The sequence below is a fragment of the Punica granatum genome, chromosome 2 (assembly GCF_007655135.1).
Source record: "Punica granatum isolate Tunisia-2019 chromosome 2, ASM765513v2, whole genome shotgun sequence".
Classification (NCBI taxonomy): Eukaryota; Viridiplantae; Streptophyta; class Magnoliopsida; order Myrtales; family Lythraceae; genus Punica; species Punica granatum.
Genome location: NC_045128.1, coordinates 35866015 through 35887839, shown reverse-complemented (window position 1 = coordinate 35887839; position 21825 = coordinate 35866015). Strand labels below are relative to the sequence as shown.

Genomic DNA, 21825 nt, shown 5'->3' with positions numbered 1-21825 from the left:
TATATCATGTATATACATCCCTTGTTAACTATTATGAAAAGTCTTATCACGCACAAAGTTTTCATTATATGGTTGTAGTGGATAATATATTCATATATAACATGCGTATAAATATATCTATCTTTCTAAAATTTCATATTTTATACTTCTAGCATTCATTTGTATTCATTATATGATGTCAAAATTTCTTTTATTGATCGATTTCTCGAGAGGTTTCGGCCCGTGGAAAGTAACCTAAAAAATATTTGAAAATATGATACAAATGTTTCTTTTCTTGTTAGCTCTGATATCGATAAATGACTTGACTCGAGGACTGAGGCACTCTTCCATTTTTATTATCTTAGTACTGAACAGGTAATCGAGAGGCATATCAATCTGCACTCAGAGAAAAGCCTCAACCCCTCTGCTCAGCAACAGGTAAATTAAATTAATTAGGATTGCTTCACTCTTCTCTTCACTAGATTGATAGTCTAGTGTAAGTGGATTTTCTCAGTCCAATACAGGTCTCGTATTAATGAAAGGTTGTGTGGTTAAACCAACATGTTGGACTATGCATGTAGTGTGTTTTACAGAATTTCTTTCGAGCGTCACTGGAAATGACCTACCGACTAAAATCGAAATACCATAAAACTACAATCTGTGTCTTCTCTTCTTATGCATAACAGACGTTTAGGAATTCCCTTCTAGTATTACATACTGAAGGAATAGTCTTCATGTAGCAGTGAAGAACTTCTCAAAAGCTGGTTCCTACGATGCAAAGGTTAATGTCATAACTCTTCTAAGCTAGTCACCAAAGCTTTGGAACCATCATGAGATTACTCTGGACGAAAAAATTCTGAACCTATAATGTGCCGGTCTCCACTCGATCAGCTTAATAATTCTTGTTTTAGTACACAGTACAAAAAATAAGGTTTAATATCTGAATACAAGGTCTCAGTTGCTGGAGTGGTGTTGTCTTAATGCAGGTAGATGATATCCCATGTGCCTTAAGGAAGGATCTCTCCGATAGGGCTCGCGAGCTAAGGTATATATACTATTTTCGAATATCTGTTGTTTGAAGGTTGCATTTGTCGTCATTACTGGAGACAATCGGTCCATGAATCAAGTATGTATGTATAAGCTGGTAGTTTAGCCTTTTACACCGTGAAGCGAACTAGTGACAATTCATTTATATGGGATCGGGAAGGACAGGCACTTGAGGGGGGAAGATCTACATGAATTGAATCTTGATCAACTAAATCAACTTGAGAAGTCACTCGAAGCCGGTCTGCTCCGTGTTTCAGAAACCAAGGTATACGTATGTACATTTTATCATCAGCATCCTTATTTTCTTCCCTTTTTCTCGTTCGGGGACTCATTACTTAACCTACTATTTTTTTGTAAAGATTAATTAATGCACTTATGTCTGTAGCAGTTTGTTACTAAATATCTTTTTCTAACATGTGGGACGATGACGGTGTTTCTTGTCGCACACAGGCCGGAAGGATCATGAACGAGATCAGTGCCCTAAAAAAAAAGGTTTGTTGTGCATTTAACAATGATCTACATTTGTTTCTCTATTGGGGATGGGCTATGTAATTAATTAAGCTCTCCATTAGGCAATCAGATGTCGGTAGCCTTGACTAAGATCGTAATATACGCAATTCTTTTAGAATTTAATTGTCATACTTAAAATTTTTTCTTTTCTATAAATAGACGAATATATATCACATATTTGAAGTCATGTAATTCGTTTTATACTCTAAAAGACATGTACTATCAGTAAAAAAAATCTAATTATTATTTATTTTTACCGTTGATTTCGGACGTTGAAATTATGCAGGGAGCACAGCTTCTGGAAGAGAACAAGCACATGAAAATGGTAAGAGCAAAGAAAATTTCATCAATGTCTAAATCGCAAATATATATATATATATATATACATATATACATACACACACATCCATCTTGACAAGAAGCCAGATACTGCATATATTCTTTTCGATTTGCTGTTTTTATTCTGGTCTCCTCCTCCTGTTTTGTGGCTTTTTTCTATTATGCCCCAAGAAGAAAGGGTTATATATATTTTGCAGATGGTGAAAATGCAAGAAGCAACGAGAGTTCCTCGAAATAACCATTTGTCAGGAGATTATGATCACTCGTCAGCTTATTCCAGTAGCAACTTCGATACATCTCTCAAGTTGGGGTTAGTTTGCTCTAATTAATTGTTTTCTTGGGACGATTGATGTATGCGTGCTTCTCTCTTGTGAACATCTTCATAATCTCTTAAAACTCACTCGTGCACGTGTATTCTCACTAGATATGAATATCTAGCGCGGTTGATTACAGATGAAGAAAAGGCAAATTCCCATTCTAGCCAAGAAAGATAATAACTCTTAGATTTAATGGACTTACACATCACCGTCTATCAACTCGTACTTTTAATTTAGAGATACATTCAAATTCTTATAGGTTGGGGCTGAATTTAACTCTGACTTTTACAATTATTTTATTACAACTAAGACGTTGTAATATGATTGGTTCCTTGTGAACTTCCGGTTAACATCTCGAGTGGCGTTTCTAGGGTTGGATCACATGCAACATGGCCTGTTAGTTATTTTACAATATTTATGCATATTTATATGTATATATATGTTGAGAAAGGATTTTGGTTATTATAAAAGGCCAGAGTGACATTGTGTCACTGTGACACGGGATTCTCCCCCATTGAATGCACCTGAGGCCCGCGGGGCATTGTGACACCCGATAGTGAGAATTGCGGTGTCACAGTAATACAATTTCATACTGTAACTTTCCTACAAAATGTGTAGTCCATTGAAATTTTACCTGACAAAGCTTAGCTTTTCACTGTTGCATGGTCTTCTCGTACGTATATATACACGTGATGGATTTTTCTTCAGACTTAAATTTTTTTTTTAAAAAAGTATCGTCAGGTAATGATGACAAATTTTTTTATTTTTAATCTTGTTTTCCTTTTTCTCGACAAGATCGAAAGCGTTAAACCTGAAGCATTTCATGTTGGATTGCAGGTTGCCTTTCCCACAGTAGCAGATCAATGACGATGGATTTCCATTATTCCATTTGTAATTTAAAAGATTCCTTCAACAATGCGTCAATAAAAGGATTACTATCCGGTCGTTATCTTATCGACGTGTATTCATAAGTTCCCTTATCAATAATTTCCTAGTTGTACTGTTAACTTTTGATTTAACGAAATTTTTGCCCAGTTTGAAGCACATCTTCATATTTGTCACGGTTCAAACAGGTCTCGGATATCATTTATCATTATCGGTCGTTATTATGATGTCAAGATGGATCTCATATGTATCCTTTTAATTGACGCAGCGAGTCTCCACGTTGATGGAAGAGGAGATGAGATCTGCTTGTACAATAATTCCATTCTGGAAGATTTTGACTTCAACAATTATTTATATATAGGGAAAAAGTTATACTATATATGGTTGATCGGACATATGACATGCGTATCCGGAAAAAAAAAAAGGTAAAAGAAAAGAAAGACGCTGCATATATAGATGTGATGGATATAATCATGACCTGAAAGAACCGCCAACCAATCCCTGAGGACAGCCATGGCTATAAAATGTATATCCATGGTGTGCATATACCAAATGCCCGAGTGATGACCCATAATCTATAGGGCAATTTTTGGGTCAAATGGCTTAGCCGTTGAACCCAAGAATTTCTCATAAAGTACATCGAGTGATATATCATGTAATAAATTGCTATTCAATTAGACTGTGCCGCGAAAGTGGATTTTCGGTAATCTTTTCCTCTGGGATGGTCACAATAGTAGCATATGCACACCAAAAAACATCCCAGCCGATAAGCAATCGCAAGAGAACTGGCGTGAATAAGTTTCAATCTACGGTAAATCTAAATCATACTTAGTTTCGACTTGCACCAGGTCGCTACTCACTTGTGCATACAAGACTTAAATTATTTTAATAACTATTTGGACAAATCCATCCTACAACCTCGCATGACCCTTATTGACCCTATAACCGGAAAGAACCTACAACAAGAAGGTTGGTCATACAATAGTCATCTACATAGAACATTATCTTGTGTTCCCAAGGGTCTAAATCGCAGGTACTTACATGGGGGTGTCCGGATGTTTTGTTATGGACGAGGTATACGATGTTTCTATGTGGGGGGCCACCATTCCATGTGTGCGATGAAGAGAGAAGACAGGATCACCTCAAGCTTCCAATGACCACTTCCGGATCACAAGCTTCCCCCTAATGCCCGAATTTCCCTTTCTTATATTCTCCCGAATTTCTCTTCCTCCTTCCTCCTGTCTTTTTCAATAATCTCCGTCTGTCTGTTCATCATCTGACAGTAATCGAACAAAGTATCCTCCATAGATCAAAATGGATGAAGAGTACGACGTGATAGTGCTGGGGACAGGTCTCAAGGAATGCATCCTCAGCGGGCTTCTCTCCGTGGATGGTCTCAAGGTCTGTATCCAATTCCATTCCAATCCACATTTTCAATTACCACTCCCATTTTCGTTATATCAGGAGTATTACATAACATGCCCGTGTCAATTGTCGAATGAGCTAGGGAGTTCCAATTTAATGGACGTTGCCGAACCATTATTCAGCTCAAAATCATATGACCATTCTCTTTCTAGGCAAAGCTCAAAGCGCAGAAAAATATTCCAGCATTTTTATATATGTATACGGAAATGGAGTCAATTTATACAAGTACATGAATTGCATTGTACGCCCATTTACGTCTCGAGTTAAAGGCAGCCACGCCCAGCCCTGAACCGATAAATGTACATTGATCTGCATATGAGAAAATCGAGTTTTCTAGGGACATCAGCCAAAGGATTTCTCTAGTTAGTTAGGTGGCTGAAATGTTTGATCCATCAACACAGGTGTTACATATGGACAAGAATGACTACTATGGAGGAGAATCAACCTCTCTCAATCTCAATCAGGTAACACTCTAGCTCTTATCATACCCCGAATTTTCAAAATCACCCGAGTTTCCTCTGACTCGACCGATATGGAATGTTTCCTCTTTGCCTATAGCTCTGGAAGCATTTCAAGGGAAGTGACAAGCCCCCGGAGCACTTGGGCCCCAGCAGGGAGTTCAACGTAGACATGGTGCCGAAGGTAGCCATGGCTATCCGTTCTGGATCTTCACAAAATAGAAGACAGAATGTTTTTCCTTTTTGCACTTTTCCTAAACTTGGGGGTTTCGCCTGACGTGTTTTGGCAGTTCATGATGGCCAATGGAGCTTTAGTTCGAGTCCTTATCCACACTGATGTCACGAAGTATCTAAACTTCAAGGTTGTCGATGGCAGTTTTGTGTACAACAAGGGAAAGGTAATAGAAGTTTCAAGTCCATTATATTCAGTGTGTGAGATCCTTAACTGTTGTGGTAACAGAATGACAAAGAACTATCTTTGTTGCAGATTTATAAAGTCCCAGCAACCGATGTGGAAGCTCTCAAATCTCCACTCATGGGGCTGTTTGAGAAGCGACGTGCGAGGAAGTTTTTCATTTATGTGCAGGACTTCGAGGAGGACGACCCGAAGTCTCATGAGGGTCTGGACTTGCACAAAGTCACTGCAAGGGAGCTCATCTCGTACGTCTCTACTCATTTTATCTTTATTCTGCATTACCGTATAAATTTATGGCTAAATTTGGCTTGTTTGATCTTCTTGTCCTGTTTGGAAATCAGAATTCTGAAAAGATGGTAGCTTATCTGAGCAATATCTGTGTTTCTATAGGAAATATGGGCTCGAAGATGATACAATCGATTTTATCGGGCATGCTTTGGCCCTTTATATCGACGATAAGTACTTGGACGAGCCTGCAATTGACTTCGTGAAGAGGATGAAGGTAAAACTATTTCCTGTTTTCTTCCATTTGTTTGAAGCTTTATCATTGCTCCTTTTCTAATTGTTTCTTTCGGTATGTGAAGCTCTATGCAGAGTCTTTGGCACGTTTCAATGGAGGCTCTCCTTACATATATCCGCTGTATGGACTGGGAGAGTTACCTCAGGTTCGTGCGTCTCACTGAGCCTCCACTTCAAGTCAAAGCGCAAATTTTCTTTCCCTTGACTGGGTTGATTTTGTTTTTTAGGCCTTCGCACGTTTAAGTGCAGTTTATGGTGGAACTTACATGCTTAACAAGCCACAGTGTAAGGTCAGTAATCTTATGCTTTACAGATCTTAGAAAAGGAAAAAGTTTATGGGGGAATTGGTTTTCCGAACTTTATCCACTATTAGCTTCTTGGAACAGAATTTATTTCTGATCTTTCTCATTTGAATGAATCATTTCAATGAAAGGTGGAATTTGATGGTAGCGGAAAAGCCATCGGTGTGAGCTCGGAAGGAGAAACTGCTAAGTGCAAGAAAGTTGTCTGTGATCCCTCATATTTGCCCGACAAAGTAAAGCTTTTCGGACTCTAGTATCAAGTAGCTTAGCCTGAACATAACTATGGTTGCATATCCTCCTAATCCATTATTAGAAACGCCCATAAGCCTACAGAATATTTACCATTCTGAGGTTACTTTTTATTGCGCTCTCAACAAAACAGGTCAAGAAGGTCGGGAAAGTTGCTCGTGCTGTATGTATTATGAGCCACCCCATCCCAGATACCAACGATTCTCATTCAGCTCAGGTCATTTTGCCACAGAAGCAACTCGGTCGAAAATCAGATATGTACGTCTTCTTTCCATATTATTGTTCGAGAGCAGATAGGTGACCTGCCTCTAAATTTATGTTCCAAATTGTTAATATTGTTACAGGTACCTCTTCTGCTGCTCCTATGCTCATAATGTGGCATCGAAAGGGAAGTACATTGCTTTCGTTACTGCAGAAGCAGAGACTGACAAGCCTGAGGAGGAACTGAAGCCCGGCATAGACCTGCTCGGACCTGTTGATGAGATATTCTACGACACTTTTGACCGTTATGTCCCCACAAACAACTATGAACTGGACAACTGCTTTATATCTACGGTGAGTAGGAAGCTTTCATGTTCCCATGTTGATCGAAGTTGACAAGCTATACATCAAAGCTTTCTGGAGATTTAGCATTGATTGGGTAATTTGCAGAGCTACGATGCAACTACACACTTCGAGTCTACTGTGAAGGATGTGCTCGCAATGTACAGTAAAATAACTGGAAAGGTAAAACAATTCAAGATGGTATATATAAAGCAAAGCAGAGCAGTTAGAACTAAAATATAAAACTGAATCTCGATAATCAAGTTTTGTGAAGTTCTGTTCACATGTTTACTGGAGTTCTTTCTTGATGGTTCAGGCTCTTGATCTTTCTGTGGACCTGAGCGCTGCAAGTGCTGCAACTGATCAGCAATGAGATGCTTCAGCCCGACTCGTTCATCTTAGCTAGCCTGTGGACCAGCCCGAAGCTTTACTTCGACCATCTGGCAAAATTATAGTTTTTCTTCGTTCCTTAATAAAGTATAGACATTGCTATATGTTCGTGTTCAACTGTTACAATTTATTGCTTTTACAGAACAGTGTTAATTTTCCCACTGCATTTACTTATGGATCTTCCAATTTCTTCCTCGAAAGAACAATTCAGATGTATTAACACTAGGTGACTCTTGCAATACAAGTGATTGGTCTTACTCTTATCCTAGTATTGTGTTGGTTTCTGATTGAACAGTCCCAGAGCCTTGCTCTGACGCAGAGTTCATAGGATAGACAGTTCTCTTAGCTCTCACATTCGAGAAATCCTTTACTAGCATAAAGCATAAACAGGGATATGTTAGCAATGATCATTTTAGCAGTGTGATTGATCACAGCATTGAACAAAAGCTACCAAGTGACTTATCGAGGTCGATTTCACAATGGAAACACACCATGGTATGAGGCAACGATTTCTGACAGAGCGACGCGACATGCCTTATTGATGCTTTTACATGTACAGATTTATATGCTTACTATATTGTGATGGAATGTGCTTTCATATGGCTTCTTCTATGGTGCTTCCATTGATGAACAGCTTGTTTGCTACCTTAGCTCCTCTTTCTTTGGCCATGTAAAGGCCCACGTGATGCATCAGCTCCTGCAATAACAAGAAGATGAGCATAATGACTCGGTAATTGGTAAATGAAAGAAGACTACGTTTGTTATGGATTAGTCGGCTGATTCAAAAATTTGCAAGCACGCTACCTGAGGATGAGGCATAGCACCGTTGGTGCTCCTTGCAATATGAAGAGGCACATCAAAGGTTGCACAGCCTCCGGAGTAAACTGCCACCTCCTCCAACGGCTTTAGAAATCCGAGATTCCTCGCACATAATGTCGAGCACACGAAATCTAGCACGCATATATCCGTGCATACTCCCACAACCAGAATCTGAAATTTTCACCCATAAAAGGAGAAAATGAAAACTGAAATCCATCATTTGTTGGAGGCAAAAGTAAGCAGCGTTGTTAGAGTTAGAATGATATACAATAATTTCCGAGGACTTACAGTTTTGATCTGATTGTTCCTCACCCAGTTGACGAACACGTTCGAGCCGTCACTCTCAAACGAGCCCAAGTACCCATCATAACAATCTTTGCGTCTGATCGTGACATTCGGCTCATTCTCTATCCATCTCAAGGCTGAATTTTAAAGATCAACTCATCAAATAATATGAAGACAGCGATTGCTAAGAGGAAACAAGTCCTGCGGCGACTGCTTGCCATTAAGAAAGCTGACAGGAATACTGCTTTATTTACCGGGGACAAGGTTTGACTCGTCGGTGCCGGAAAGGCAGTGAGGAGGATAAGGCTCCTCGGGCTTGTCGGGGTGGTGAGTGTCAAGGAATGCCATAACAGGCCATTTCTTCTCACAGAAGAGCCTCGCCAACTTAGCAGACTCATTCACCATGTTCGATATCTGCTTATTCTGCTCTCTTGGAGCCTGCCCGCAAGAACAGAACGCCAAAATCAATCAGAGAGCATACATATTCACCGTAAATCGATGCAGTTCCTAATACAGGCTAGCTACCTCCTGCTTTGACGGGACAGATCCAGTCTTAGTGATCGGACAACAGTTATCCGAGGAACATGACGAATCGAATTGATACGGTCGGGGAGTTAAGCACGTACCAGGTTTCCAGCACCAACAGTGCAGAAGCCATTGACGATATCCACAAGAACGAGGCCGTTCACCCGGTCTTCTTGCAGGGTCACCTGCTCTTCCTCCAGGGGAAGCTCAGCCTTCAAGAGATCAATCTTTTGAGACGACATTTCTGCAATTCCTGGAATTTAGTTTGAGCTCGCAGGCTTAAGACAGCAGACATATAAGTTTGGTTGGAGAGTTGAAAGTAATTTTAATTTTGATTATAAAAAATGATAAATGTTGTGTAGTGTGTTGAGTTAAAGTTAAAGTTAAAATTATTGATTTAAAAAATATATATTTTATTGTGTAATGAATTGAATTAAAATTAAAATTAAAATTTTTATAATTTTAATATGAAAACAAACTATCAATAATGTCTGCTGCAATAAAATCTATTGACAAAGCGAGTGCTCCATCATTGTTTGTTCCAAGAAAGAAAAAAACATATCTTTGTTAACTTTTTGTGGCAAAAGTCAAAAAAGGATAATGTGATAATAATCGGGCAAAATCGTAAAGGTCTGTCCAACTTTCAGCGAATTTACCGTCGACTTTTCAACTCTCTTGGTCAGTATGTGGCACCTACAAAGTTCGAACGTGTCATTTACATTATCTTGCGTAACTTATAGGTTTATATTATTACTTTTCAAGCTCAGAATAACTCAAAGTTAATTACCAAGAAAAACATTATATTTATATTTTTTTTTAAATATAGCACAATTTTTATAAAATAGTACAGAAATACTAATATTTGCCGTTTTTCTTAGTATAACATGATTTTTAAAAAATAACACAAAAGCACGACCTTCATGTTTAATTACTACTCTAGTACGATCTTAATTATTCATCGATTGCAACGATAACAACTAACGGCGTCTCGTGACATAGTAAGATTAGACGAGTGGGTCTCACATATTTATTTAATTAAAAAATAATTCTAAAAATTTAAAAAAGAAGATTATTTCTTAAAAAAAGAAATGAGCGGATTGTAGATTGCGTGAAGGGCAATCAAGACCCTACCGATGAAATGAAAAGCCTCCAATTTTGGAGCTCTTTTGATTCCGACGGTGGGTGTCTCGATTATGATCATCACCCACATAATTGCAGTCCTACTGCGGTTGGCGATCCCAATTAGAAGATGACAGCAATCGACATAGCCAGCACCATCGGCCCATTCCCTCTTTCCCCTTATTAAGTTGAATCCCCATTTCTTTTCTTTTAATTTTTAATTTTTTTTAATTAGATAAAAACATGTGTGATCTATTCGTCCAATCATATTGTGTCACGTAGCATCATCAGCTTCACATTAGTCGTTATCATTATAATTTGACGAAATAATTGACGTCGTGCTATATGCGTAACTAAATCGGAAGGTTGTGTTTTTCCGTTCTATTTTTTAACGGTCACGCTATATTTAGAAAACAATGCAAATATCTTATATTTCTCTACTACTCTCCAAAGTTCATGGTATATTTAGAAAAAAATACAAATATATTTTTTTTTTTAAATCGTGTTATATTGATTGGAAAGCGTAAAAGTTGTGCTCTTGATTAATCCGAATAACACATGTGGGGGAATAACTAAGAAGTACAATGTGTTGGTGGCTGGCGACAGGCACGTGTTAGGCGAGCTTGGGTTGCATTGTCGTGTCAGATGTCCTTGGCACTCCTCATCTGAATACTCACATCACATGTTCCATCGACTGAATTAGAACCTAGAACTACGAGGTTCCAGTGGTTTTCTATGGTCGTCAGTGGGCAGGGCTTTGCCCTACGGCCTATGAAGTAGCGCGTTTTCCAAAAAGCCGACGCTTTTTGACGAATGGGAACCCGAGCCCGACCAGGGCCCGAGAAGATAGCATTATTTGCATTATAATATAGAGTAAATTTTTTTAAAAAAACAGACTTTTAATTTTATTTTTCAAATTTTAATGCAAACTTTTAATTTTATCCAATAAAATCACAAACTTAGTAAATGATTTCACGTTTAGCATGCCACAAGCTCACCCGATATTTCTAACGAAAAAAACTTACGTGAACCGTTAATGGTGCCGACGTAGATAACAGCAATTCACGATTAATTGAAAATTTGAAAATTTTCCCTTTATTTAGGACTGAAAAGTCACAAATCTGCACATATTCGTGCACTAAATGTCATAGAGCACTGCTGCTAAAATGTCGAGTGAGAGCTCAAAAGTTATCAATGTCGGTAAATTTGAACTACCGTTATCCACGTCAACGTCGTTAATGGTCCACATAAACTTTTTTCGCTAGAAATGTTGGGTGAGCCCACAACGTGTCAAACGGAAATCTTTTGCTTAATTTTATATTTTATTGGACAAATTTAAAAATTCGTGTTTACAAAAAAAAAAAAAAAAAGAAGGTGAAATGTTTGCCATTTTTTCCTTTTAATATATTGAGTGTAACCTTTTTCGGGCCATGCCAGGTTTCACGAGCCTAGCCCGAGATAGTATACTGACTTGGCCCGATTTGCTGACCAGCCGACCCATTCAGTGCCGGGCCTGGCAGGCTGAGCTAGTGAGCTGCCTTTCAATCTACTCTCCGTCGAGGGTATAAACGAGCCGAGACTAGTCCGAATCTACGAGGCTCAAATGTGCTCTGAGTTCGGGCTTGGGCTCGACATTGATTGAATCTGAACATCCAAGCTTGAGCTCGGCTCGTCAAATAAATCGAACACTCGGACTTGGGATTGGGCTCGGCAAGAAGGGAGTCCCTCCTGCCTTCCTGTTTGTGGAGAAGAACGTCATCCTCGCGTTGTCTGCTCTTTGCTGCTTCTGCTCTTTGCTGCCTTCCCTTCTTCTTCCTCCTCATCTTCATCTTCCATCAATGATGTTCATCCACCTTCAGGACAGAAGCATCTCCTCCATGTGCGGCAGTAACTAATATGCAATCTTCAATTACAGCCGCATGCTCCGCAACCCCATTCCTCCCGCCAAGAACCCACCTTCCCTCAAAACAGCCATCTTTCAATTCCCTTCTGCAAGCCCGGAGCAGAATCTACCGGCCCATCAGAAGAATGTCATCCTCCCACGGCCTCTCCTTCTCTGTCAGGTCCCAAGCAGGCAATAGTGACGACGGCAATGGGTTTCGTACTTTGACAGAGTATGCGGGTAAGGGAGGAATCGATGTGGGGGACGACCTGGTGGTTCTGTTCGATCATATTCAGTACGCTTGCAAGAGAATCGCTGCCCTTGTGGCGTCTCCGTTCAATTCAAGCCTCGGGCGGCAGAATGGTATCGTGGGAAGTGTCGATGGTGGGACTGGAAGGGATGCCCCGAAGCCCCTTGACATTGTAGCGGTGGGTTTTGCTCAAAATGACTGCATTTCCAGTTCTGTTGTATTTGTTAGGCATGGCTTGCTCTTTTTTTTTTTCTTTTTTTTTTTTTTTTGGCAATTGGCTTCAATGTGTTTTATTCGAATCTCGTCATGTCCGGATTGTTTGTATGGCATGCAGAATTTTGTTCAGTGGACATTGTAGCTGGTTGAACTGTGGGATAAAGCTGCGCGCAGTATTTTATCAAATCATTCAGTCCAGTTTCCATTCTTGATCTGTTTCATTGGGTCCTGAGTGGTTCCATCTGCATTTCGGCCGGAAGGACACCCGCATAACAGTCCACATACTTGATGATAATTATACTTGAGACCTACCCTAGCGCATCTTGCTTGTTCCTCAAGGTCTTAGAATAAATAGGTCATGAATTATGCTGAAGTCGGAGTTTTGAATTTTTTTTAGTATGGTTCGGCTTTGTGTTTAAATGATTAATATGAAGTCATCCCGATCGTATTGTTTTGGTTTAAGCCATAGTTATGTTTCTGTTATTATGGCTTATCTCCTTGACGTGCACTATATGTTTGACAACAGACAGCCACATTTGGTCAAGAGATGCTCAGTCAATGGCCTTGCTTCATTTTAGAATTTGCGGTTTGATGGGTTTGAAGATATTGTTGAGCGCAGAACGCATATAGAGGGAAAATTTTTGTAAATCAATAATCACTTCATATTTCAATATAACCATAACAGTTCCTGAAATGCAGAATGAAATCATTCTGTCCTCTCTCCGGAATTCGGGGAAAGCAGCAGTCATGGCCTCAGAAGAAGATGATGCCCCAATTTGGATCTCCAATGATGGACCTTTTGTCGTGGTGACAGATCCCCTGGATGGGTCCCGTAACATTGATGCCTCTATCCCTACTGGAACCATCTTTGGAATTTATAACCGCCTTGTGGAACTCGACCATCTGCCCACAGAGGAGAAGGGCCCGTTGAATTCACTTCAGAGCGGGACCAAGCTTGTAGCTGCTGCCTATATTCTCTATTCTTCAGCCACAATTTTCTGTGCCACCTTTGGTTCAGGAACACATGCTTTTACGCTGGACCGTACCACGGGAGATTTTATTCTCACTCATCCGTATATCAAGATTCCTCCTAGAGGTAAAGTTAGGTTTTGATACGATAACTCGCAACATTCTGCCTTTGCTGGGTTTAAGTTGATGTTGCTGATGTTTTAAGCCTTCTTGAAAGGGTTGAGGAGTTCTGAATGGATTGAACCTTTTGGTACATAATAATTTTCGGGCTTTCTTTTGAAAAGCAAAACTTGTTATAGAGTAATTTTGTAGGTTTTTGCGGATTCCATTTATTGTTGTATGCACTTGTGTGATCCAACCTGATTTCCCTTGTTTGTATTATCTTCCAAGAGGAAAATGAAATGCTGAAAAGTTTGTTTTGGATGGATTGGGATCTTATACTTGCTTGAGAAGGGCTTGTCCTAAACAGAATTAACATTATTTTCCTGGATTTTTATGCATTCTTTCTCTTTCAGGGCAAATCTACTCTGTAAACGACGCAAGATACTTTGATTGGCCAGAAGGGTTAAGGCGGTATATTGATACCATACGTCAAGGAAAGGGAAAATACCCTAAAAAGTATTCAGCCCGTTACATATGTTCTCTGGTAGCTGATTTTCACAGAACTTTACTATATGGAGGTGTAGCAATGAACCCAAGAGACCACCTCCGACTTGTGTATGAGGCAAATCCACTGAGCTTTCTTGCAGAGCAAGCTGGGGGCAAGGGCTCTGATGGTAAGAACAGGATTCTTTCACTTCAGCCTGTCAAACTGCATCAGAGACTGCCGCTCTTTCTGGGGAGTCCTGAAGATATAGAAGAGCTGGAGAGTTATGGAGACGTTCAGCAGAAAGTGAATCCTGGATATGAAGTTTAGGAGGAATGTGGTCAAGTTCTGATATGAGCGGTACTAGATTATTTCTCCTGTAAGAGCCAGAAAGACTTACGACTTTTCTTGTGTGTTTCCATTGTCTTCAGATACTGTACGCTTTTGATATGTACCTTTTACCGAGTGAATACAACTTCTTTTCCTGGAGTTTTTGTGACTTCATGCCTCTGGAATTTTGCCCCTGGTGATCTTATCCAATTCCTTGTACCTGGAGGGCTCGGCAATCGTTGCAGTGGTAAAGCTGATAAATGTTGGTAGATATTGCGAAGGCTGTTCTCAGCTTATTTAAAGTGAGCTATTTCTTGAGATGAGACTACCTATTTGTTTACTGGGAAAGCAGCTCAGAAGCTCAAATTTGTTGAGATTTATCCATGGAAATTTTCAATGACCAGCAGCTAGTAATATCCAATACAAGCTAACGGAAGGCTAAGGTGATGGTTCTGTTTTTCCCTCTGACTCTATTGCCTGGAACTAGGTATTGCATCATATCAGAAAAGCATTGTTCAGAGTATTGCCAAACAAAACAGAAGTTAATTGATTTCATTTATATATATTACTGTAAACTCGGAAACTGACCTCGTCTTAATTTATGAACTGAAAAGACTAACGTACTACCCTGGCTCTCATTGTTGAATCCATTAGAAAACTCTAATAGTTTATCCTCTCAATACTTTAGATAATCAATTGTTCATACTCTTTCCAAATTTAACAGATATGTGGATGTAATGATTCATTTTCTCTTTGCAGCAGGTACTCGATGAACTTGTTTACGTAGCTATTGTGAAGATCGTGGTTGGCAAAAATTGTTCTCATACACGCCGCCTTTGTTCTCAGGGTCTCTCTTTCCTCTTCTGTCACCACAAACCTAATGGACTGGGCGACGACTCCTCTTGCGAATGACCCGTCTTCTTTTCTCGGCACTTCGAACCCAATTCCCTTCTCGACCAGCAGTTTTGAATTGAGCCCGTGGTCATCCACCATGGGTATGAGAATCTGCAGGAGACCAAATCCCAGGGACTCTATGATTAGACTCTATAATACAGGCACCCTCCAATCGCTGGGTGGGACAGGATCTTCACCTGTGAGACCCACCTTAAATGACACCAGCCTGCGGCCTGCCGTTCGTGCCCATGAAACCCGCCTGGGAACATCTGTGAGCTGTCAGTTCCTTCAGGTTCTCTTAGAACCCGGAGGAATGCAAGCCTGAGAGCTCGAGCACGGGCATCTTGTACTCGGTCCCAAATCCAACATAGAGTACCGCCTTTCTCGGTTGATTGTCCAACCACTTTGAAGTATCGGACCAGGCTGAGTTGATTGAGTTTGTGCTCTCTTCAATACTCTGGGTCAGTAACCTGACAGGAAAAACTGGCTTTCTGTGGAGTTTCTTCGAAAGTGCAAGGTACTCGGGCTCGAACTCCAGGCAGCTTCTCACAGCTACAAAGTCGGATCCCAGTAGAGTGGCCACCTCTGGCCGCTCGACAATCCTGTAACATCAGGAAAGTTGAGGTTCTTATACATTCTCACTGGCTGATGAGGGCTTTCAGAAACGAGGGAAGTCAAGGGAAACCACTTCGGGGGCACTGCGAGATCCTCGGGCCTCTCTCTCTGGCCTGTGGTCCTGAGCTCAGAGGGTGGCCCGACAAAAGCCAGTGCAGAAGCAGTGTATGCACTGAAGAATGCCAATCTCACATAGAATCTGGCTGCAACTTGTGGGACCCAGTACTGGATGAAGTTGAAGAGGATTATGTTGGGTAATTCCTCGAGCAAGAGTTGCTCCAATGGCTCTCTCAGCCCATCACATGCCTTCTTTAGGAGCTCTATTTCTCAGGCTGCAAGTCTATCGTGGCCTCATAATCTTCAGGCAATCCTGCAACTAATGGCAATGGAAGCTTGACAGGATTTATATCTCCTGACAACTCTGGAGAAATTGGTGGCAATCTTTGGATGTTCCTTGGAGTGGACACAAAGGTAACTCTGAGACCCTTTTGCAGCCAGGCGCTTTGCAAGATTCAGAAATGGGAGCATGTGGCCGAAAGGAAGACATGGGAACATCATTACATGGCATTGTTTAGAATGCATATTTGCTTTCTTCTGCCATGATCACGAAAAGTTATCGAGTTGGGAATTGGTTTAGTCGATATCTTATGAGCAGATGAAAGCTGTTTATATAATGTGTGTCTGGTGAATTTTTCTTTTTCTGTGAGGAGTTTTTGGCTGAAGACATATACTTTCAACTTACAGACCACAGCCTTTCCATGACAGATGTCTCCTAAATATTCTGAATTGCCATAAAACTCTCAAATCTCAGCCACTTTGTTCAGAAGGTTTATGCAGTTTGCACTGCTCTTACTGTCTTTCTAGTCTTCGGGAGTTTAGCTTTGAAGGCTTTACTACCCGAATAAACCGAGCATCATCTTTAGGTTCCTGCACAGGCTCGTATACCATAGAAATTTTGGTTAAATCATAATCGTCTAGCGAAAAGATGCTTGAAGAAAATGCACAAAACAGCGGATCACTGAAAGCGAAATCTATCTTATCACAGAAAATGCAATAACTGAATATTCTTCCACGACAGCCATCTTAAGAATGCTTTCTTGTCCAAAGATTCCCGAATAAAGAACTAACCATGATGCAAGCACTTGTGAAATACAGGCAGAGATTGAAAGTTCACTTGAACGGCATTAAATACTGAATTACACAGAGCTTCACATAGTGGATTACAGGGCATTAGAGGGAGACCCAACCTTGAACTCCCCGAACATAGTAGTTTGTTACAGGGCGCAATATCACAATACGTAGAAAGAGGAAGCTTATACGGCTTCCTCCTTTTCAACTCTCCATATAAGCTCAAGATGTAGCAGCCGGTGGAAGGGGCATGAGCGTGATCTCGACGTTATCATGGACACCTTGCAGCAGCAGCTCGCCATCATACGACAGGACTTTGCGTTTCTTCGCCGCTCTAAGGGTTCCCACGAGTGCTTCAAATATGTTGGCGCATCTGTCGTCGTTGAACAGCACGCCAAATGTCACCTTGAAACAGAGGAAATAACTCGTTTCAGCCAATAAGAATTTCATGGTAACTTCTGAGACTGAGACATACGTGTGGGCTATCCTATGTTAAGTTGTAGACATTCACAAAGCTTTTATCCTGTAGAAAAAACACTTGGGGGATCGGCAGCCACATTAACCTTGACCTTCGGTGCTGTATATATACAGCCCACTGCTTACAGTTGGTACAAATTCACAACTCCGGTCAGTCAAAACAAAACGAGGACTGCACACAGAAACATAGAAACCGTAAACAATCGGGGTTCTCTTACAAGGAAAACAGAACACTGATTCGGAAAGTGCACAAAAATGACATATTGATATCTTTCAGCAACTTGAAAACCAGACGATATCTTAAGGAAGAAAAGAAAAACAGCAAACTTCCTAGTCGGGTCGGCAAACATGAATATATGTTGCGGTGTCGAGTCGAAGATCGGAAGAACGTATAGATAATGATATAATTTACAATAACCTTGTCATTCAGAAGGAATGAGTAGTTATTCTGAGGAAGTCCCCTTTCCCTAACTTTCTGAATTTCCAATAAAATTGAGCGTTCTTTTGCTGAGCATTATCATTCCAACAGTTTCACTAGCTTATCTTACTTTCACCCTCCGTAGCTCGCATCCTATCCAACTTGTCTAGCTGTTTCAGAAATTCTGATCCGATTCATCATTCTTGAGCATGTTCTTCGATCCCTACTGCCGGAACAAAACTACGAATCTAGGCATATGCGCACGGACAGGACAAGACACAGAGAGTATCTCGGAAACTACGGATCCGAATCAACGAGCAATTCAAATGAGATCCATGCTGCAAGTACATGTGCGGATCCCTCTCGAACGATAACAAGATCGAATATTGAAGGAAGCCCAGGTGAGAATGTACCTTGTAAGAGCCATCAGACTGGATCGTGCCCAGTCTCTTGATCTCATCCTTGAGCCGCCCGACCTCCTCTTCCACGTTCATGGTTGGGTTGTCTCTCCCTCTGTCTGTCTTTCCTGATATATATCTTGTCCAGACCTCTTACGTTGTTTTAACGGTTTCTATTTCTCGTATATGTATTTGTCCAATCCAATAGAAGATCCAAGGGTAGATTTTTTAGGGACGCGAGCCCACTCGAGAAAATCAGAGATTACCGGAAACTTCAATTACCATATGCTGCGAAATGGTCACGGTCTGAAAAGAGATTGCACTAAAGAATTTCACCGAATTGATGGATTGAATGTCGTTCCCGAGTTTGGTGGGCCTAATTAATCATGCCATCCACGGTCTTAGGGCTTTAGCTTGAGGCTTTGTGGAGAGGCCCGTACAGGCCCAGTTCTGAAAGCCCATTGTGGAGTTCGAAGAAAATTATTCTATAGGCCTTCCCTACTTGATGGGAATTTTTTTTTTTCCTTTTCCGATTACCCAAATAATTCAAGTTCGAGTCTAGATCGATCCACTAATGAGTAAAACACTTTCAATCATTGACTTTCTTTATCCATAAGACTCGAATCCAAAATTTTCTTTAAGGAAAATAAATGTCAAACTAGTTAAATCGGTTCGGTTCAGTTCATAATTGTGCATAGACAGAAATATGATATGTAAAATTATTATTATGGGTTAATTCCGTACAAGCATAGACAGAAAAATGGAAAAATCCTCCAACTACTGACAGTTCATAGCTGTGCGTGATTTATAAAAGAACTTAACGACATTGAAAAGACAAGTTAATATTCTTATAATTTCGAATGCAGGAATTTATTGACAGGTGATGATAGTCGCGTGTAAGATATTATTGATTGAGCCACTTGGACCTAATAATAAGCCGGAGTAAGTACCGGTGCGTTCGCATATGCTGCCTTGAAAGCGTCCCAGTGAGAAAGAAAGCTCTTCCCGAGAAGCTGCATGAAGAAGTCGTCGGCGTAATGGACTCCATTGTTTCATGCGGTCACTATGTGTGTGTGTGTGTGTGTGTGTGTGTGTGTGTGTGTGTGTGTGTGTGTATAGGATATGGAACGTCTATTCCATGTGACCACCTCTTCCATATGGCAAAGCGGCTGATTCCGAAATTTTGTATGTTTTCCTATTAGAAATTAGAGACTAATCCTATTCCTACGTTATGCTTTGAATTGTGACTTGATTTGAGAAGTAAAAATATTCCCTAGATGGCGATGATAACTAAGTAGAATATCAGCATATCCAACTTGGATATTATAGCTTGACGATTATAAATATTGAACCGTTATGAAAAGCACAAGAGGAGGCATTAATCTTTCAAAGTCGGAGCAAACGATTTTATTTTCTTAGGAAAGGAAGGTCTGCTATACGAATTGATTTTGTTTTAGTTAATTAGTTAGAACATTGAAAAGGGATATGGTGCACTGATACAAATCACCAGCTCAAATCCAAATGATTATGGATTTGATCTTTAGTAGTGAAGATTTTCCTTGTTTCCTTGTTTTACTTTTCCCTCACCAGTGAGAATTAAGCATAAATTACTTGCTCGGAATATAAAAATTATGGGTTCAACTTTCATCAATGAAATTTCTATATAATTATATATTTTATATTCTTTTATAAAATCCATAGGCACCTATTAAAAAAAAAGATCCATAGGCCTCTCTTAGAGTTGAAAAATATATAACTTGAATAACAATGACTACTACATGTCTATACGCGGGATTATTTATTTAAGGACCAATATTATCTTATTTTCCTTTTTCTCTATGAAGACAAGCGTAGGTGAATACTGCTAGGCAATCCCGACATTAAAATCTCATTTCTTGGAAATTGTTGGTTTAAAATAATCTTTCTTTGGAATCTTAACTTTGTGTTTTTTTTTTCCTTTTAATATAAGCTTTGGAATTGGAATTTTAACATTGTGGTCAAGGCATATGAAGGCATTTACAGCGGGCCCTAGTAATTATTTTGAACAATCGTTACAACTTATGATAATGTGCATTGTTCTTAATAAGTTTGGTTATCAGTTAAGTTCTAGTCAAGTATGAGAATCTAATCGGGTATATATACACACTCAGAGGTCAGAAGCTATTTGTCGTGCTCATGAGATCTTACCCTTCATCGGCCAACAACGAACGACAAATGGGCATTCCATAACATAGTTTATTAGATAGGGCTCATCTACTGATGTAGAATACAGGAACAAAAGAAGATTAATCCACTTTATCACTCATTATCTTCCACAAGTAACGATGAGTAGGCTTCCGTAGCAGCAAAAATAGTAACAGTGAAACACAATCACGAGTTTTTTTTTTTGGGTAATTCTACGATCACCAGTTTTAGTACGACGGGGATGGTGGCATGGCGGTGGGTGCAGGTGCAGGTGAAGGTGACGGAATGGCATAGGCTAATTTGTACTCTAACCATAGTTCATCGACACTCTTCCCGAGTATCGACACGAAGAAGTCATCGCTGTAGTCATCCTTCATCATGCCATTCAGCTCTGGAACAAATCCTTCTTTGATCGCATTGCAATATTCCAGGAAGTAGGCTGTGATATCATAACCCTCATCCCACCGGTTACCCGAGCCCCGATTCCCCCAGTTCACAGAGGGCCAACCTGCCTTCAACCTCATATAGTCCGCTATGCCATTGATAAGCCCAGCCGGAGCCATTCCATTCCCGTTCCACTGCCAGACGTGTGTGCTCTCATGGTACATAATTCCAGTGAATTCGTATTTGACGTCTCCGTTGAAGTGTTGGATGTAATCGGAGTTCAGGCGGATGTTGTTTCCCACAGTACTGGCCACTGCAAGAGGATACTGTCCGATCCTGGCCTGGTTAAAGCTCTCAATGACAACTACCACCTCGGAGTAGTCCTTCCCATAGTGTGGCATCTGTCCCTGATACAGGGTGCCCACGACATACTGACTGGCGGTTGCCAGGGTCTGCACACCGTAGGTGCGGCCGATTTCTGTTTCGAACCGGCTGTTTCCGGGGCTTGTCGAGTTGTCTTTGAGTTTGTATATGATAAACGGGATCTGCTTGGCAGGAGGAGCATATGCAGCTGCTTTGGCTCTGCTATTGCTCCAACTGGTGGTAGTGCCGAAGATTGCTGCTGATCGAGTTGCCAAGCCGGGATTGAGAATAGTGGCAAGAATGAGAACAAGGAAGAGCTTCATGGAAGACATTTCGGCCTGGCAGCAGAGAGAATAAGGTGTTTGTGCGTTGCCTTATGTTTCGAAAGTCTCTTGCTCTGATGCTATTTATAGAATTAAGAACCATAAGGTGCGTTCGGTGAAGGTCTTGTTATCCAGAAAGCTGTTCTTGAAGGCCTGCAACCATTTTGGTTGCTTTTTCTTGGCTGTTGCTCATTGATATTTAGGAAATGTCCTGAAAAGGAGACGAGATTGAGCTGTCTGTGTTGCTTCTTTCGCCAAACAGCTAAGGGTTTTTTGTTTTGC

At 40.4% G+C, this 21825-nt stretch overlaps 6 protein-coding genes and 1 pseudogene across 13 annotated transcripts in view; 3 read left to right on the top strand and 4 right to left on the bottom strand.

Moving 5' to 3' along the window:
• LOC116194545 (MADS-box protein SVP-like) overlaps positions 1–3236 on the top strand; it is a 39688-nt gene extending 36452 nt beyond the window's left edge. For 7 of the 8 annotated variants that reach the window (XM_031523390.1, XM_031523388.1, XM_031523387.1 and 4 more), the window contains 7 exons: positions 345–417; positions 966–1024; positions 1192–1291; positions 1477–1517; positions 1821–1861; positions 2050–2185; positions 3030–3236. In XM_031523390.1, coding sequence (XP_031379250.1) covers positions 345–417; positions 966–1024; positions 1192–1291; positions 1477–1517; positions 1821–1861; positions 2050–2185; positions 3030–3048 — 469 coding nt within the window. In that variant the 3' untranslated portion in view covers positions 3049–3236. Of the gene's footprint in view, positions 1–344; positions 418–965; positions 1025–1191; positions 1292–1476; positions 1519–1820; positions 1862–2049; positions 2186–3029 lie in introns of all 8 variants that reach the window. The other variant, XM_031523391.1, reaches the window with a different exon arrangement.
• A 1059-nt stretch (positions 3237–4295) lies between these two features.
• Positions 4296–7544, top strand: LOC116198111 (guanosine nucleotide diphosphate dissociation inhibitor At5g09550). Its single transcript, XM_031528454.1, has 13 exons — positions 4296–4478; positions 4904–4966; positions 5061–5144; positions 5251–5358; positions 5448–5620; positions 5766–5877; positions 5960–6040; positions 6122–6184; positions 6328–6429; positions 6579–6703; positions 6790–7000; positions 7097–7171; positions 7305–7544. Exons 1-13 carry the CDS (start codon positions 4392–4394, stop codon positions 7359–7361), a joined length of 1341 nt encoding a protein of 446 aa, XP_031384314.1. The 5' UTR covers positions 4296–4391; the 3' UTR covers positions 7362–7544.
• A 176-nt stretch (positions 7545–7720) lies between these two features.
• On the bottom strand, positions 7721–9295 carry LOC116198112 (nicotinamidase 1-like). Its single transcript, XM_031528455.1, has 5 exons — positions 9109–9295; positions 8737–8920; positions 8486–8619; positions 8183–8368; positions 7721–8075 (listed from the first exon to the last, which is right to left on the bottom strand). The coding sequence occupies exons 1-5, from the start codon at positions 9247–9249 to the stop codon at positions 7974–7976; spliced, it is 747 nt and encodes a 248-aa protein (XP_031384315.1). The 5' UTR covers positions 9250–9295; the 3' UTR covers positions 7721–7973.
• A 2556-nt stretch (positions 9296–11851) lies between these two features.
• LOC116195375 (fructose-1,6-bisphosphatase, chloroplastic) lies at positions 11852–14528 on the top strand. Its single transcript, XM_031524524.1, has 3 exons — positions 11852–12436; positions 13174–13570; positions 13959–14528. Exons 1-3 carry the CDS (start codon positions 12023–12025, stop codon positions 14357–14359), a joined length of 1212 nt encoding a protein of 403 aa, XP_031380384.1. The 5' UTR covers positions 11852–12022; the 3' UTR covers positions 14360–14528.
• Positions 14529–14882: 354 nt separating this feature from the next.
• LOC116195377 lies at positions 14883–16818 on the bottom strand (annotated as a pseudogene).
• A 131-nt stretch (positions 16819–16949) lies between these two features.
• Positions 16950–18458, bottom strand: LOC116195376 (costars family protein). Its single transcript, XM_031524525.1, has 2 exons — positions 18305–18458; positions 16950–17401 (listed from the first exon to the last, which is right to left on the bottom strand). Exons 1-2 carry the CDS (start codon positions 18383–18385, stop codon positions 17219–17221), a joined length of 264 nt encoding a protein of 87 aa, XP_031380385.1. The 5' UTR covers positions 18386–18458; the 3' UTR covers positions 16950–17218.
• Positions 18459–20480: 2022 nt separating this feature from the next.
• On the bottom strand, positions 20481–21586 carry LOC116197262. The gene has a single exon (XM_031527346.1). The coding sequence runs from the start codon at positions 21550–21552 to the stop codon at positions 20701–20703; it is 852 nt and encodes a 283-aa protein (XP_031383206.1). The 5' UTR covers positions 21553–21586; the 3' UTR covers positions 20481–20700.
• Between the last annotated feature and the right edge of the window lie 239 nt (positions 21587–21825).